General features: G+C 41.5%; 1 protein-coding gene across 2 annotated transcripts in view; it reads left to right on the top strand.

Annotated features, from left to right (window-relative positions):
* Positions 1–1,551: 1,551 nt before the first annotated feature.
* arfgef1 (ADP-ribosylation factor guanine nucleotide-exchange factor 1 (brefeldin A-inhibited)) overlaps positions 1,552–14,578 on the top strand; it is a 47,581-nt gene continuing 34,554 nt past the window's right edge. For both annotated transcript variants that reach the window (XM_069703677.1, XM_069703676.1), the window contains exon 1: positions 1,552–1,866. In XM_069703677.1, the coding sequence (XP_069559778.1) occupies positions 1,743–1,866 (124 nt within the window). In that variant the 5' untranslated portion in view covers positions 1,552–1,742. The remainder of the gene's footprint in view (positions 1,867–14,578) is intronic.

The raw sequence follows: 14,578 nt of genomic DNA, 5'->3' as shown, positions 1-14,578 counted from the left end.
AGTCGGTAAAAGGCAGTGTAGCAAAGTTAAACATGTTGGTATGCACAGCTGAGGTGAAGTATAAAGCAAAGTGATGGTAATATTAAATAAAGAGGAAACCAACCATTAATTTTCTACAAAAAAATAATATTTTATGATGTTTTATGTGATAATTTTCAGATATTGATTGATTGTAGTGTGGTGGACAGAGGAAAGCACATGAAGACAAATACAGTGAGAGACCATATGATCAAATGTAAAGGAAAGTGAGACAAAACCTGACATCAGGTTCATATTTAAGGCAACAACTAAATCTGAGTTCTCAATGTAAAATTATGTTAAACTTTAATATTGTTATTATCATTGTCTTGAAAATAAATATATATTTTCAGGCTGTGTCATAAAAAATGCACATTCAGGCCCTGTTAAAAGCCTTCTTCATAGATATGAATATGGTAATATTTCTAAATGTGAAAGTGAAACACGTCCACTATGATCACCCGAGAACCACAAATTGTTTTATTTTATTGGTCAAAATGTCAAGCTTAGAGTATATTTGAATACAGCCTATCTGTAATGTCTCTGTCAAAAATTACAAATTGCATTCATGTTCATACCAGATAGTGCAAACATAAATTAAAAAAGTTGTTAACGATCCCGTTCTCTTTAATTTGCTTTACCAGATGACATATCTGACGTCCCCATTAAAAAGAGATGGTACGGTTTATCAAACTGCCCCTGATTGTTGGTGTTTTGTGAATAAAAGTGAAGCTCGTCCTCTTGTTTCTATGTGGTATAAAGACATTTCCTTGATCATAGCATCAGAAAAAACAAATCAAATTATAGTCAGGCTTTAGGAGCAATGGGAAATAATTCACAGCCTATTGTGGGTTGACGGCAAGATATGTTGGACACGATTATCTGTGTAGATGTGTATAACTGAATCTAGGCAATATGTACAGCTTTGTGAAAACTTTGTGTTTATTTCACCAAATGTAATGTTGTCTTTTATTTCCTGATACCATTGCTTTTACTATTGGCCGTATGGGTGTGGATGGAGGAGTGGGCTATTACTCAATTTGATCTTCTTTTTTTTTTTTTTTTATATTTCGGTTTGGTGCCCTCTCCTGTAAACTGATCTATGTCTGAGGAAATTCAAAAAGCAGCTTTTCAAAAAGGGGCAAAAAAAATAAATAAATTTGAAAACAAAATACAGGTACAGCTATTAAGGCTGAATGCCCTCACATCTCACACATTAGTTTCTGTATGATGTGTATATATGAGTCAGTGGGAAAGTTACACGTTTTAGCCAGCAGAAGAAAGATAGAAAAATCTTTTGCCAACGCTGAAGCTGCTTTACTCGGTGGTGTCATGTATTACATACATCACGGCAGGATGTTACGTATGGGTTTAATACATGTAGGCTCGCACACATGACTTGTGTGTAGGGCTCAGCTGTAATACCACACTCCCCTCTCCTCCCTCCTCCTCCCTCCTCCTCCTCCTCCCTCCTCTCTCTCCCTGCTGCCTCACTGCGGCCGTTCTCAAACGTACGTGACGTCGTTTCCTCTCTCCAACATGGCGCAGGAGGCAGCTTGTTAATGGCACTCTGAGGGATTTACCCCACCTTCTGTGTTTATTTATGTTTGTCTGTTAGGGTCTCCGCGGCTGACATTTGTGAAGGAATACAACTCCAACCAAGGCGTCTGCAGCCCTCCTCCCTTCGGGACCAGGCACAACCTCGCTCCAAATTCCGGTGCGACATGTTTGAGGGCAAAAAGACGAAAAACATGTTCCTTACACGAGCTTTGGAAAAGATCCTGGCCGACAAGGAGGTGAAAAAGGCTCACCATTCACAACTGCGCAAAGCCTGCGAGGTGGCACTTGGTAAGTTGTGTTGTTTTGGCGTCACATTATCGTGGATTTAGACGCGTCATGCGCCCTTTCACTTATTAACCGGTTATCCTGCAACCACGTCGCAGCGTTTCGCGAGACGGTGTATTTTCCATTCATTACAAGTTGCTGGATCCTATTTATTGTCTTCGCATTACAATCCGGCAACCCCCCCCCCCATACCCCACCTCCCCGTGTATTTAATAGACGTGGCACGGGCTCCGTGGACATGACTCCGTACACAACACGGAAATGGTGCAGGAGGGTGGGTGTTTGCAACACCGAGGCGATGCTGCGAAACAGGCCGGACATCGTCCACAAAACAAAGTTGTTCGAGGCCGTGTCCCCCTTCGACATCAACCTGACACACAAGTACGCCTTATACGGTCGTCAAGTGTAAATTATATCCATCTAAACTGCCCGATTGAACGTGTTGTAACCCCACAAAGGTGAGGTGTTCGCGTCTCTTCCTGGTACACATTAGCCGTGCCCGGCCAGGACAAGGGAGTGTTGTCTTTTATTGCAGCTATAATTTATTAACAGGTTTAATGACTGATTACTCTCGGCCGTCCTCTTTTCATTTTACCATAAAATCAGATGTAAAGTCGGCTTAGTGAGCGGCACGAGGTGACATTTGTCAGTAGCACCTTTATGCTACAGCTGTCACCTCTCGGAAATAAGAAGATCATTTCCGGTCAAAACTCAAATAAAGTTACAGTAAAAAAAAAAACTTTAAAAAAAACCTCTTCATACGTGCCGAAATAAGAAAGTAAAATATATGCATTCACATCTAAGAAATCAAAATATGGAAGAACATGTATTCTTTTCTTTAAACATATATTTTTTAATAACACCAAGGTCACCCCACCTGCTTTCTTTTATTTTGAAATATACGTCACCTAACATCCGTTTTTAACTTTAGTGAAGGTATGAGCTTTATGAAACAGTTTGTTAGCAGGTGTATTTTCGGAAGCATGTCTATAGGGGCGACTATAACTAAAAAAAAACAAATCTTATTTTTAAAAACAGTTTAGGCAAAACAGAAATTCACCATAAGCTCAGAGCAAAGTGCCATTGCCAGACTTTTTCAAAATCTGTTTTGTGGCTTAGAACAAGCTGTATTTATTTCTTGCCATGGCAGTAATATGATACTGCCAGAGAAACAATGACTCCATGCTGTGGAGCAGCCAAATATCCTACCTGTCCTCACAGTGCTGCCTTTATCAACACATTCAAGCTGTTGCAAGGATTTGTAATGGCCTAGAGGGCTAAATGCGGCAATCATTTTTGCCAAGGCTTGCACTGGTGTTTTTGTAAAGTCAATACACCTGCACAAATGATATATTCTTTATTATTCCTTATTGTCAGTGAAGCAACACAGGAATAAAACTGCTAGAGGTTAGCCTTCGTTGAAAGAGGGAAGAGCTGTGTAGCATGGGTTTAAAGGGAAAATACAGAATTTGCATAGTGCTCTTTCAATAAATTCAGTTTTACTTTTACACCCATGCATTGTGAGCATAAGGACTTGGAAGTGGTGATATCTCAGGTGGCTTTTTTTTTGTTGTTGTCCTTTCCTTGTGAACCATAAGCCGTAGACTGTATACCGTTGGTGCCATAAACAAATGAAATCATCATAGCTTTTTAACATCACAGTGGAGCTCATCCGTACACGATCTCTACAAAGTGAGAACCTCTGCAATGAGCGTAGTCTTGGTACAGGAGTAGTGCATATCAAAAACGACTGGGTGACCCAGTATACTGAGTGACTTACATAATCCCCTCTAGCTCTTGGGGCTCCGAGACATCTCTGAGAGAGGGCCTGTGTTAGAGTCTCTCCTCTTTTCTGTCACTGAAAGTTTATACATAGTCTCCATTTAAAACCAGTTATTACTTTACATCTACAACACAAGGTATCGGTAAAGAGATCCCAAATTGACATTTTCTCCCGGATTATCAATATGTCACTCAGCAGTTTCCCCAAAAAGTATCATTATCTCAGTTTCTCACATACCCCAAACTGCAGCTGTAGCACTGTCCTATTATTACTGGATCACACAGTCGGCCTTTTTGAACGCAGCTGTCGGAGCTGTCTGATAGAAAAGACCTGAAAGAGGGTAAGACTGACAGTCAACTCAGAATATCAACCCCCCCCCCCCCCCCAGGCTGTACCTGCCCACCACCTCTTTGAAGCGGGCACTGTTTTTGGTTCATTGTTGTCACACGTTGCCGGACTCACATGATGCTGGACGTGGACGGTCTCATTGTTTCTAAACCCAACCCGTCCTCTCTTGACTTGAGAAGTTCATGTGGCTTTGCTCCTGTTGAAGAACACTCACACTGTGAATGTTGCAGTCTAAATTAGGGGCACTGTACAAGTTAGGAGGAAGGAGAACTTGTTTCCAGGCTAGTAGTCACTGGAGAAGTTGATTCCTGCTGAGCACAATGCTCATTAACTCTCCCCTTAGGAGTGGCATGATCCTAGGGTCAGCCGCTGAGGCCACAGCAACCTGGAGACCTGTTGCAGCTGCATTCCTGATGCCTCCCTTCAATATTTGTTACTTGCCGATTTATATTTTGTTCATGTGCTGAAGACTGCCACAGGAAAGAGAACTCCGTAACGTCTGTGGCTTTTATTTACTCCACACATGCGGTTATAATTGAAATTTGGACGCCAGTTATGGGCTTAAGTTTATCGTGCAGATGTAGAGCTTTTGCGACACTGGAGGCGGTTTATTGGTCATGTTTTTATAGATATTGCTTTTATACACTGGTCAAATTTAGAAACATCAGCACAAAAAACTTTGAGATAATATTCACTGTGTAATAACCGTTGTAGCAGTATTCATCAATATACAATACAAATACATGCAAGAAACCAGAATTGGCAAACATTTACCTACTTGCACTTTCAGCTGACACAGAACAACATGGACATCCTAATAGATTCTTCTTTACTGTCACCGTATGAAATCCATTACTCTGTGGTACTGTGTTCCTGGTTTGGCCTAACCACCTCCTCAGAAATACACCGGGCTCTCAAAGCTTACTAGATGTATTCTTCATCAGGATCATGTGTACATCAGCTGTTTCACACAGGGCAGCTATGTTGCAGTTCGCTGCTCTGGGCCTGCTTTTGGGCTTTCACTGTATATGGCTGTAGGTAAGAGCGGTAAGTGAATTTTATGCAAGAGCAGTTGTGTTTTGAGCAAGAGTCCTTGTTATCAACTGGCCTGTCAGCTTGCTCTCTCTGATGTGCCTGTGGTGTGTTCCTGATGGACTGTGGGGTTTGACATTCATTAAATCTGAATGTTTTGCAACTTGGGGCAGTTGGGTGCAAAGAAATTTCAATATACCAGGAGTTATATTGAAATTTCTGTACTGACATGGTCCACTGACTCTTGGCATGCTGCAATGGCTGTGTTTTTTTTAAAATTTTGATTCACTCATTAGTCCAAATCTCCTCTGCTAACTTCATTGACATTATCCTTTTTATCTTTACAGTGTAATGTCTGTTGTTAGTGTTTAAATTATCTTTAAATTAGTTTCATTGTGGGATTTGTTAACATAACTTTTTTTTTTAGTGTGGGGCTGATTCTGGAGCTCACAAACCTTTGGTTAAATCCATTAAGTCCATAACCCTCGTGGTTATTTCACGTACAAAGGCTTCTCAAAGATACCTGTGACTTTGTGTAAATAGACGTTTTATTATTTGATCTACTGGCACATTTTAGTCAATAATCATTTAATAATCTAAATCTTAGACAAGAAGCTTTTTTTCATCTTTAGCAGAAGTCCTGTTACTGTACACAATCATATCTAACACCTATCAAATTCATGACCACCATCAATTCATAATTAACACCCCTCCTCTCCAAATATACTTTTCTACTTTCCATGGTAAAGAAATGTTTCCTGCTGATAGGATTTGTGCTCGACTGTAAGATTTAATTAAGACCAAACACAAAGTACATTCCTTAAAAGGTTCAACTAATGACTACAGAATAACTCGGGCAAAATATTTTCCCACCTGAGGTTCAGAGAACCTTGAATAAAAGCTGTAAGCACAGACAAACTCTGGAAGAGTTTGCAATCTGTTCTTTTGCGCAGAACTCCAGACCGTTGCTTGCACGGACCACCTTCTCTTTAGAGTTAGCAGGGAAGCCAACCGGACAAATGTACGGCTGATCATTAAGATTGGGGAACACATGCGCCTCCATGATAAGCTGCAGCACAGCCACCACATGCTCACCCATGATAAGCACCAGGTTAGGAATGATCCCGTGTGTTAATTGAGGTTTTAACCATGATTCCCCAAAGACCACAAAGCCTTCCTTAAATATGAAGTAGAGGAGCTAAGGGTTGCTGTCGAGGCAAGCCCCAGCTGTTTGTACTTATGGAATAATAAAAGCTTCAATGAGTTGTGTACTTGACAACCTTTTACCAGCATCCTTCGTAATCCTGACAGAAATTGAATAACTCTGAAGTTGAAGTCAGGCAGTTTCCTACTGATTTTAATGCAGCGGAGGCACTCCAGGTAACCTGCTGATGAAACTGGCGGGCATGGTTGGGGATGAGAAAGTGTAAATGAGGGAAAAGATGGCTGCCGTCAGCTACATTCATATGTCACTTTTATTTGTCAGGATGCTGTAAATGTTCATGGCACTGAATGAGTTATCCTAGGGCTGTTTCGCTGTTTCTAACTGGAATCTGATGTTCAGATCTGCTCAAATTTTGAAAAGTAAAAAAGACATCCAGATTTTGTTCCACAGCAATGCTACAGACAAATGTATAAAAACAATTCCTCTTTGAAAGGCAGTCGCGCTTTGTGGCTGTATGTTCCCTGGTTTAGGACTTTAGTTAATATTCATTTACATCTATTTTTATTTTTTTTTGATGATTAAACAACAAAAAATACTGTTAAGTTCTTCGTATATAAATATCCAAAACCCAAGATGACAATTTTTTTCCCCCCAACCATCATTTCAAGTTACACAGTTTATAGTATCAAAAAAAAAGTTTATTACGTTTGAAAAGCTTGATCCAGCACAATTTGGAGTTTTTGTTCAATAAAAAGTCCATGAAATAAGGCCATGGCCCTACTTATTTATATAAGAAAGTATTACAAACTTGTTGAGATCAATTATTCCACGATCAAGTCTTCTGATCCATTACCGTACAGGAAAGAAATGAGCGGTCCTGTGCCTGGTTTCTGTCTCATTTTCCCCCCTCCAGACAAAGTGCAGACTCTTAAGCTGCTTGTAACCCCAAAGGTTGACTGGTATTCAGATAATGAGCAGTGGAGTTGTCAACACGACGGGGCCAGTTCTCGCTCTGAAAGCATAAATAATCCTTTTATCTGTACGGTGGAGACTGTTCAGAATTTAGAGGGTAGAGTCTGTTTTATCCGCTCACACTGTTTTTATTTATTTTCTTAAACTGATACTGTCATACATAATACATTATATCTTTCCGTTGATACCTCCTTCAGTCCTGAGACAGGTGATAAATTAATTATACAGCAAACACATTAGGCGAATGAAGAGGAACCCTCCTCCCTCAGTTTCTGTTTCCTCATGTGGTGATTGTATTTATCTACATTATCTATCTTGTATTGATTTATCATCAGTGTTCATCTGAGGACATTTGGTATTGAGCAAATAATACATCTCAATTAGAGGGGGAGGGGAGAGGCCATTTTGAGTAACAAAGCAACGTTATTCTTAAGAAGCTAGGAGTCTAAAATCGTACTGAAATTAAAAATTATTTTTGCTGCAAAGTCAAAATATTGTCTGTGTTTTTTTTATACTTCTGTTGGTAACTTTAGTGGTGCAATATCAGTGAGATTTGGGAATTCAACCTCAGTTCAAAATATAACTTCCCTTCAAACAGACATAAAGGCAGTTAAACAGCTGCAGGCCATTGTTTGTCATCCCATCTGTGATTTGATCAACCCAAATGTTACTCTGCGTCATTACTCTGTGTCATAATTGAGATAACATGGAAAAAATACGGTGTTGTGCCCCAGGGTTTTTCTCCATATAGGTTGATAATCTTTGTGATAATTTATCAAATGCTGGATTCCACTTTTATACAGATGATACAGTGATCTCCACTCCTCAAGGCAATGATAATGAAATGCTCACAGCATATGGGTATTCAGGTATTATTATTATTATTATTATTATTGTCAAAACTTGTATTCATATCACACACTGAAAACCTTGTTTCCAAGCTAAAATTTGGATTCAATTAGTTTTTTGGGATTAAACCCGGTTTCTTCCTCCAGGCAAGGAAACACTTGCATTTGGCAGATTTTATATCTTTATTGGATTACTGTGAATGCTGCTCACCAGTGCCTAAAGAAGTTGTATATTGTATATTTATTGTGCTTTACGTTTTATTACTGACAGTGAGACTCTCTGACACCGCTGTTCTCTTTATGCTTCTGCAAAGTGTCCATCGCTGTATATTTGCTGATTTTGCATTGGTTGGCTTTTATATATCTTGCTGGGCTAGTTCCTTCTTATTTGTGAACCTACACGTGTAAAGTCCAAAATGATGTTATCTTCATTAGCTTATAAAGCAATAAAGCTTAAATACTGTGACGAAAAACCGGAAACTTTCAGAGTTGATTACTGTAGGGGTTGTTTAAGTCAGTTTTTAAGGATTGAGAAAGTAGTGCTCACATAGAACACTTGAGTGACGGTTTACTCCATCATGCCTTGCCGCTAAGGGTCGGTAGAAGAGGGCAGGTATGATTAGAAAAGGACTCTTTGGCTGAATGAGTTGTGGATGATGCAGTTAACACTACATTTTGTATTTATCTTTCTTTGACTCGCTATTTATCTCCAGCTCGAGCAGCACAGCCCTGCACAATTAGAATAGCCCCATTTCATAGGACAAAACGAGCTATTCATAACGGTAGAGCAGGAAAGTGCCAAATCATGTGTCCGCAGTGGATTTATTAAAGATGAATTCATTTCAATAACAAAACCAACAGCTGAGTAATCAAGGCCTTGTGGCGGCAGAGAGCTTTGTGACTTTTTGGCTGGAAAACGAGAGCCTTGATTCAGCCATGGGAGTGAGACAAGTTATTAGACGAGGGCTTATGCAAGTGCCAATGAGAGGGTTGCACACACACACACACACACACACACACACACACACACACACACACACACACACACACACACACACACACACACACACACACACACACACACACACACACACACACAGACAGACAGACAGACAGACAGACATAAAGCACACATGCAGGTGCACATACGAGTGCACACGCGATTAGGTAGCCCAGACAACCTCTGACAGTGTTTCCTTCTTCCCCATCAAATGTAATTACTGCTGTGCAACCTCTCCTCTCATCTTGGACAATAGCAATGTCAGAGGTCTGATTTTTCTCAGGCTCTCCCGGATGGTCGCAGCTGTCCCATGTTTATCTATGTTTGGTAGGAGGTGCAGACATACCAGTTCATCCTCAGATTAGCCAATCTTAGTGGTTTAGCGTGGACTTTATTATTATGTCTGTGGACATGATCTTGTTCTAAACTGCTGTCAAAAAAGTGCTGTTGCATTATTAATGAATACACCAATGATTCATGTTCACAGCCTGGATAATTATGTCAATGTTGCACTGAATGAAGATAAAACTTTTACATTTTACATCACACACACCATCATAATTTCACAGTTTATATCCATTTTAGTCCCAAGGACACGCTTGATATTTTCTCTGCACTGTCGGTGGTCCATATCTAGAGAGACAGACACTGTGACCACCTTTGTGTTGAGGTAAAAGCAATCAGGCCCTGAATTGAATTTTAGCTGAATGCTGCATATGGTGTGGTCAGTGCCAGGCACAGGATCCATGCCGGATGCAAATGGGCTCTTAACTCTTTGAAATGGAAATGGTACTGCAGGAGGCGGGTTGCCCTTTCTTAGCCTCTTGCTCCTCTCTCAGGTAATGGAAACTGAGTCCGAGGATGATCTCTAAACCGTCCTGTGTGTATGTCTAGATATTGCTGGAAGCCTATTAGGAAGGAATGTTGTGTTATATTGCAAATTTCAGATCTACCCAAAGGATGATTAAGATGCATTGAAATCCTTTATGTTTTCCTTCTCTCTTTCCACTCCTGAATGCATTTCTGGTATTCCTTCTGTGGTGCAGGAAACCAAACCATACTTAAATGTGAAATGAGGCCTTGTCATATGAGAACACATACTCAGACTGCACATGGACAAAAATTGTAGGGCGAAAGACGGGTTTATGAAGCTGATTTTCTTTGGAAGCCGGGCTCGTCCTTGTCCCTGCTTCCCCTCACTTTCCCCCCTTTTCCCTCCTCACTGTGTCTGAACCCACCGTCCCCTCCCAGTGAGCTGTTGTCTTGCTGCTGTTCTTGTGACGTATTGCAGAGCGTCTCCAGAGAGCTGTCTGTTTATCTCTCTCCCTCCCACCAGTGTAGCAGGCTGTGCTGTGTCTTAATTGATGAAATGTTAGTGCTCTCATGAGATTTTTTTTGGGTGTGTGCATGCGCATTAGATGTGTGCACTGCGTGTGCATGTTTGATTGTGATTCTGTGTGCGTGAACAACTTGCTGGCAGAACGTCTACTTATTGAATTAGTGTTGATCCAACGGCTTTAGTTGGCAAGAATATTTGCCCAGGTGAGTGCAGCCTTCCAGGCTTGTCATTGCAAAGCTCTACCTGCTGTAAACACTGTTGCAGTGTACTCTAAATGACGATACCTTTTAGATGAGCTTAGGAAAGAGTTGGGTAAGTGGATAAGGATACTTTAACAGACAGCACTCTAGGCTTTGATAAAAGATATCTTCTCTTCTTTCCCAACTTTTTGACTGACTTATTAATTGAAACAAATTGCACTGCAGGTGTTTTTACACTTTTAAAAATCCAAACCCTATTACTTACACTCAGCTTTGCAAAAGACCTGCAGGGTTGCTCGAACAAATGAATAGCAGCTAGTTAATTTTAAATTAAGTGTCCACACTGGCAGGACGCGTCAGCCAGCAGAGAAAGCAGAGCCGCCCTGGGTTGAAATAACAGTCGCTTTGCCTCCATTGCTGCAACATTTTGCAGAATTACTGCACCTCAGAGGGGCTGCAGTTGTATTTCTCTATTGTTCATGCTTAGGATGAATACAAATTATCTCCAGACATACTCAACAGAACCACACAGGCATATCACTGTCTATAGATGCACCAAAATACTTTTGTAGCCTTTGCACAACACGGTATGAATGCTGTGATGCAGCAAGCTACATTTTCCGTGGCCAGTAAGCTCTCAAGCATATCTCACCAATCTGTCGTGTTAATATATTATTTATTATGTGTGCCGCTTAATTCTAGGTTCATACAGTAGATGCACATATTTGCAGCTAGTAACACTAACATGAAGAATTATTGAACTGCATAATGCTTTGCATAGCCGAAAAGCAAAATAGGCTGGCAGAGGAGGAAAATGTCAGAGCTCACTGTGTCGCGAATGTTTGTTGATATTCCAAACAGATCTCTTTCTGTGTGTACTTCACTTTATTTTGCACCACCTAGCACCTGCTGCAGCCTCTTTTCTGTCCCTAACAATGGAGCGGGCGGCGTCATTGCCTCACAGCACACTCTCAAACCTTATAGGCCTGTTTAGGTTCAATTTAGAGAAACAAACCCGAAATGACATCATCTATTTTCAGGTAAGATATTTTGAAGCCATCATTATGTTCTTGCATCAAATGTAACTGTTTGCATTACAGTTGCTCAAATGTACTGTTGGACAATATACTTTACATGAACCCAAGCACACCCGAGGAGTGCAGAGGACCCGTGAATGCAGCGCTAATGGTTGTCGCGAGCCGTCGTCCCCGTCGCGGACACTCCCAGCAGGTTGCTGTGCAGCTGCTGCTGGCTGAGGAATGCTTTGTCACGGCACTCGGGCAGGGTGGTGGCCAGGCAGAGGGAGGCTCAAGTTAGCCTGCAAGCCGCTCCCGGCTGCAGTGGGAGACAGAGAGCAGGTTGTTTTGCCATGCTGCCTCCAGAAGCAGTTTGGCTTTGATGTGATGCATGATGAAAGCGGACTGCCATTCTGCTTGCATGTGTTAATGGAGGTCGTATTTTCAGAAATGCACCATCATATGTAGCTGAACCCCCTAGCCTAGCACATGCAGTGTAGCCCTATGCCTCGGTACACTGTTTATTTATTCAGTGGAGATTTAATGAATATTCATGTTCATCTTTTACCAACACTGTTTACATGTATACAGTAAATAAGACTCGTATTTTGAGCAGTAGGGTGTGAACTGCTGTGCTCATTGGCACTCTGTTTCAGTAGTAGGTGCTACAGGAGGGAATAACATTGCTCATCCAATCTTTGCTGAGATTTTCCTCTCGATATTCCAGGGATTTGAACCGGTAACCCTGCTGCAATCCTGCTTCTAACCTCTCCAGGTTATCAAATACTTCCCTTGCTGATTCATCAGCCTGATCTATTGTAGCCGCATATTTGCATGCTAAGAGGCTGACTACCCCATTGTGCCGTTGATATCCAAGCCATGATCAGCTTTTGCTGTAGCTCAGAGTAAGTGTGATTGAAGGGGATCACTGATAAGCCCCTTTGAAACACATATTATATCAAACACTGCAGAAATCTGTCTCCGCTTGCTGTCAACTTCAGCGATTGAGTGTGCTGTTGCTGTCTTTTTCTTGAGATCAGGCGGTGCTTATCTTAGCATCTCAGTCAGACTGTCACCTGAAGCTGTGAGCTTGTTGTGCCTGTATCTCACAGAATAATGGTTACCCTCCTCATCAGTTTTCAGCACTCTTTACATACACATTTATGGCCTGCCGTCTATTTACGGTAGAGTACTAATCACACGTGTGCCATGCATGCTCATGCTCTTCTCATGTACGTGCAAGATTGTAGCCGTGCTCTACAGCGCTGGCGTTTGGTTGTTTTGCGTGAGCTGACTTCAGGCTGAGGCACTGAAGCTCGTCTCTTGATGTTGTCGTCATCTCGTGTATTTTTCACAGACGGTGTTGCCATGCAGGTGTCGTATATCAGACTTTGTTGTGCGCAGGGAACGAGGCTATTATGTTTGCTTTAATAAGTCTGCCGCCAAGGCTCTGATATACAGAGATGTTTGTGCACAGCTCTCTTCACTAGACACAGAGATGCAATAATATGTATCGTTTCATAAATAAACCTTGTTGTAATGTTTGGTAGCAGTGACTCAGCAAGTTGTCATGGTTAGTCGACAACAGCTGAGGCTGAGGTGAATGTTTTCTGAATATCAGGAAGGTTTTTTTTTGTTTTCATCAGGAGGCTGTTAAAATTGTAATGTAGGTGCTACAATATCATTTGACTGAGGGAAAGTATCTGACTTGTGTGTGTGTGTGTGTGTGTGTGTGTGTGTGTGTGTGTGTGTGTGTGTGTGTGTGTGTGTGTGTGTGTGTGTGTGTGTGTGTGTGTGTGTGTGTGTGTGTGTGTGTGTGTGTGTGTGTGTGTGTGTGTGTGTGCGCGCGCGCGCGCCCGCCTTCTCCTTAAGCCCTCATGAATGTCCATTTTGTGCTCCTGCTAGCACCTCCCTCTCCCAAATCTCCCTCTAGCCACTCTTGCCTTCATACAGGCTTGGAGACGGCATTCAGTCCAGAGCAGAGTAGAGAAATGATTAGCCAGCTTTTGACTGACCTTCTCCCCAGCAGCTTAGAGACAGCTTTAAGAGGTGGGGGGGCACTTGAATAGATGACAACCTCAGGGTATATAGCCTCACGCTAAACTATCTACACTGACTTTGGTGTGGATAGGAGGGGTTAGCTGCTCATCTATGCAATGATACTAACAGAGAAACAGGAAATTTCTACTTGTAGTTGACCCAGTTGACTCTTCATGATGAGAGACAAGTGTATTCCTAAAATGACTGTCTCCAAGGGGGACTTTGACATTAAGGCTCATTTAATGTCTTACTGTCATCTACTGTCAGGATCTGGGTCAAAGTCAGGGTAAGAGGAGAAAGTACAGAAAAAATGGTTGAGGTGATTCAGGGCTTACAGCGGGCTGCTTGCTCTCTTACATGTGGAGCTGTCAGAGACTGTGTTGGACTCTGTGTTGGGTTATGGCTCACTGGAGAGCAGGACGGCTATTCTCCGTCAATGAAATACATGTCTTTTGTATGCCACTACGCCAATGAGGTTTTGGCAAAGGCAGGGTTAAAGTGTTTTAGCCTCAGTGGTTTTAAGGGGAATTTCCTGCGGGCAAGGGAGTGTAGCTGTAATCAGTTTCTCACCTGCTGAAGCATCAAGACTCCAACGATGCTAATGGTACGCCAAAATCAAGACTGTAATTCAGTGATACGTGTTATTATTAAAAAGTTATAGCAATTTATTTTTATTAACACGGTGTTCCCAGTTTCTTGGACTCAGTTTAGACAAATGAAATGGCATTGCTGTGTACTCGTTTTCACAAAATTACTTTGACATCCAACAAAGGATACTTTTAAGATATAACAGGAGAGTAAAGGACATTTTTGCAATGAATACACCAATTTTGGACTTTGTGGCTGTATGTTTCATGATGTTTCATTTTTTGACTCACAAAAGCCTCTTTGTGGTCCCCTGGTCTTTTTCATGGAGCCTCATTCGATTGAAAAGTGGCGAGTTGTATCTGTATCACTGACGTCCTGCGTGAC

Source organism: Brachyistius frenatus, unplaced genomic scaffold (genome assembly GCF_029030835.1).
Source record: "Brachyistius frenatus isolate BFR_SWC_R1_liver_20210118 unplaced genomic scaffold, ASM2903083v1 Contig_47, whole genome shotgun sequence".
Lineage (NCBI taxonomy): Eukaryota > Metazoa > Chordata > Actinopteri > Embiotocidae > Brachyistius > Brachyistius frenatus.
Note: the sequence above shows the minus strand (reverse complement) of the source record. Positions and strands in the feature narration are given on the sequence as shown.